This window comes from Ammospiza nelsoni, chromosome W, assembly GCF_027579445.1.
Source record: "Ammospiza nelsoni isolate bAmmNel1 chromosome W, bAmmNel1.pri, whole genome shotgun sequence".
Taxonomy (NCBI): domain Eukaryota; kingdom Metazoa; phylum Chordata; class Aves; order Passeriformes; family Passerellidae; genus Ammospiza; species Ammospiza nelsoni.
Genome location: NC_080668.1, coordinates 20,732,276 through 20,735,902, shown reverse-complemented (window position 1 = coordinate 20,735,902; position 3,627 = coordinate 20,732,276). Strand labels below are relative to the sequence as shown.

The window sequence follows — 3,627 nt, the reverse complement described above, 5'->3', positions numbered from 1 at the left end:
TCTTGTAGAGTGACCTGGAACAGCTGGATGGATGGGCAGAATCCAGTAAGATAAAGTTTAAAATTAAAGTCCAAGTGCTGGGTCTTAAACTTTGGCCACAACAACCCCTGCAGCGCTACAGGCTGGGGACAGAGTGGCTGGAGAGCAGCCAGGCAGAAAGGGACCTGCAGGTACTGATGGACAGCAGGCTGGACATGAGCCAGCAGTGTGCCCAGGTGGGCAAGAAGGCCAATGGCTCCTGGCCTGGATCAGGAATGGTGTGGCCAGGAGGAGCAGGGCAGGGATTCTTCCTCTGTGCTGGACACTGGTTGGGCAGCACCTCGAGTGCTCTTTGCAGTTCAGGGCCCTCCAATTTAGGAAGGACATGGAGGAGCTGGAGTGTGTCCAGAGAAGGGCAGCAAGGCTGGTGAGAGGTCTGGAACATAAGTCCTGTGAGGAGCAGCTGAGGGAGCCAGGGGAGACAAGGCAGTGTCAGGGCACAGGTTGGACTTGATGATCTCCAAGGTCTTTTCCAACCTTGCTGATTCTGGGATTCTCTGGAACCACCCTTGGAGCAGTTGCAGGATGAGCCCTGGGCCTCTTCTTCAGCAGCTCCAGCAGCCCAGGTCCCTCAGCTTCTCCTGCCAGCCCCAAAGCCCATCCTGTCAGTCCTGCAGAGCCTCTGCAGCTCCTCGTCACTGCCCAGAACAGGGAGCCCCAGAGCCAGACACAGCAGCCCAGATGTGCCCCCCTGGCCTGGGGTGCCTCTGGCAAGGGAGCAGCACCAGGCACTGCAGGAGCCTGCAGACAATTCCTGCAGCACCTGTAGGATGATCCTGCTGCCCAAGGGATGTTCCCATGGTGCCAAGTCAGGAACTGCAATGGGGAGTGGGGCCAGAGAGGAAAGGGCAAACAGGGATGGGCAAGAGGAAGAAATGTGGAACAAGAAAGAAGAAATAAAGCCAAGATGAAGCCAAGGAGATGTTTGGGGCTGTTTGGGGGTGGCTGCCAGGCAGCCCTGGTTCTGAGCAACAGTGTCTGCAGTGGGACAGGAAACTCCCAGCTGATGGGAACAAACTTTCTGGCTGACTGCAGAGGCCAGGACAAAGCTGAGTGGTTTCCCTGGTGTCCCCCAGCCCTTGCTGGCCCCAGGGGCTGATGCCATTTGTGCTCCCTCAGGTTCATGTCCCCACACCAACAGCATGGGGGTGCTCCCCCTGCTGTGTGCAATGCAAACGGGGGCTATTGAGGCAGTGCTGCTGTGTCTGTGCCTGCAAGGATGGGGCACCTGTGTGAGCTGGGGGAGAGACCAGGGCTGCAGAGGGGGATGTTGTTGGCAGCTCCATGAGGATGCTCTGGGACGCTGACCTGGGCTGTCCAGCACACTGGGGATGTATCAGCCCCTGCTCTGATGCTCCTTCCCGTCTGCCCCAGGGCCCTTGCAGAGCCCCAGCCATGCTGTTTGCCCCCAGCCTGCCCACGGCCAGCCTGGGGCTTCTCACAGGGGTTTTCTGTGTTGAGCATTGGCCTGGGTGTGTTCTTGAGAGAGCCTGGGCAAGGAGCCTGGAGCCCCCAGGCCCTGGGCTGAGGCGTCAGCGCTGCCCCAGCAGTGCCCATGGCCTGTCCCTGCTGCAGCCCCGGCACTGCCACCCCCAGGGCTGTGCCCGGCCCTGAGACCACTCAGGCCCTACAGCAACACCAGGGCCACCAGGGAAGTGAGGCAGGGCCATGGCAGCAGCACTGGCAACACCAAATACTGCTGCTGCTGGGCACAGCTGCTTGCCCAGCACTGATCTGCCTCCAGCTCTGCACACAGACATTGCTGAACTGTGCAGAGAAGGCAACAAAAGGGGGATATCCAGGGAAAACTTTGCTGGACTGTGGCAGTGAGGAGCTATGTTCTTGATAGCTTCATACGAAAGAAATCCTTTTTTTCATTTAAAGGTATCAAGAGCACTGCTCCTCGTTGACACAGCTACAGGTCACAGTGGACATGTGGAGAAACAAAATATGGCAAAATTGATTGCTTTCATTTAGGGACAATATTAAAAAAGGTAAACTACCAAAAAAAAGCTCCAAAATGAAACCAATAAGAAGTATCAAAGACAACTTTTATTACAAATTATTTTCAGAAACTGTCCAGCAGTTTAATGTTTCTTACATTGTCTAGTCATCAGTCTCCACACTGCAGCCTTGAGCTCCTGGTTCCTCAGGATGTAGATGAGAGGGTTCAGGGCTGGAGGCACCACCGAGTACAGAACTGTCACTGCCACATCTAGGGATGGGGAGGACATGGAGGGGGGCTTCAGGGAGGCAAAAATGCCAGTGCTGACAAAGAGGGAGACCACGGCCAGGTGAGGGAGGCAGGTGGAAAAGGCTTTGTGCCGTCCCTGCTCAGAGGGGATCCTCAGCACAGCCCTGAAGATCTGCACATAGGAGAAAACAATGAACACAAAACAGCCAAATACCAAAAAGACAGTAACAGCAAGAAGACCAAGTTCCCTGAGGCAGGATTGTGAGCAGGAGAGCTTGAGGATATGTGGGATATCACAGAATAACTGGCCCAGGGCATTGCCTTGGCACAGGGGCAGGGAAAATGTATTGGCTGTGTGCAGCAGAGCATTGAGAAAGGCACTGGCCCAGGCAGCTGCTGCCATGTGGGCACAAGCTCTGCTGCCCAGGAGGGTCCCGTAGTGCAGGGGTTTGCAGATGGACACGTAGCGGTCGTAGCACATGATGGTCAGGAGGAAATACTCTGCTGACATGAAGAACAGAAAGAAAAAGAGCTGTGCAGCACATCCAGAGTGGGAGATATTCCTGGTGTCCCAGAGGGAATTGTGCATGGCTTTGGGGACAGTGGTGCAGATGGAGCCCAGGTCGCTGAGGGCCAGGTTGAGCAGGAAGAAGAACATGGGCGTGTGCAGGTGGTGGCCGCAGGCTACAGCGCTGATGATGAGGCCGTTGCCCAGGAGGGCAGCCAGGGAGATGCCCAGCAAGAGGCAGAAGTGCAGGAGCTGCAGCTGCCGCGTGTCTGCCTGTGTCAGCAGGAGGAAGTACCTGATGGAGCTGCTGTTGGACATTTGCTGGGGCTGCACTTGGGGACCTGTTCATGGAGAAAGGACAGTGACAAGTCAGGAGAAGCTGCTTTGAGCCAAACCTGGGCCATTCCCTGTAGCCTGTCCCACTCGGACTCACCCACCCTTGTTCCTTCTCTGGGAAATCCTTCACCCAGGTCCCTGCCTGGGCTCCAGTTGTGCTGGCTGAGTGTGCCAGGAGCAGCCAGGTGTGTGCATGGGGGCTCTTGAGGAGCCATCTCTGCCCTGCTGCCCTGGGTTTGTGGCCATGTGGCAGAGGGACAAGGCTGGATATTCAGGATTTGTCAGGGGAATCACTCCTAATGTTGACAGGCTTGGTAGCATCTGCACTCCTACTTCTATAGGACATAGATGGCAGGAGCTGGTTTTAGGAATTGTTTTCCTACCCACACATCTTTCCTGGCTCTCTGAGGTCAGAAATCCCCAGCATTTCTGCTGCACTCAGAGTTTGCCACTGCCAGATGAGAGAGGCAAAGGATTGCCTGCGGCTGAGGGAAGGTGAGGGGCTGTATGGGCTTGTTCCCAGCTGCCCTGGCTTTGCACCTTTGGCTGC

General features: G+C 56.1%; 1 protein-coding gene across 1 annotated transcript; it reads right to left on the bottom strand.

Annotated features, from left to right (window-relative positions):
- Positions 1–2,126: 2,126 nt before the first annotated feature.
- On the bottom strand, positions 2,127–3,095 carry LOC132086167 (olfactory receptor 14I1-like). Its single transcript, XM_059491634.1, has one exon. It carries the CDS (start codon positions 3,057–3,059, stop codon positions 2,127–2,129), a length of 933 nt encoding a protein of 310 aa, XP_059347617.1. The 5' UTR covers positions 3,060–3,095.
- Between the last annotated feature and the right edge of the window lie 532 nt (positions 3,096–3,627).

Bases quoted from the DNA above. Each gene is read 5' to 3' on its own strand.
- LOC132086167 (XM_059491634.1), bottom strand. From the start codon at position 3,059: ATGTCCAACAGCAGCTCCATCAGGTACTTCCTCCTGCTGACACAGGCA.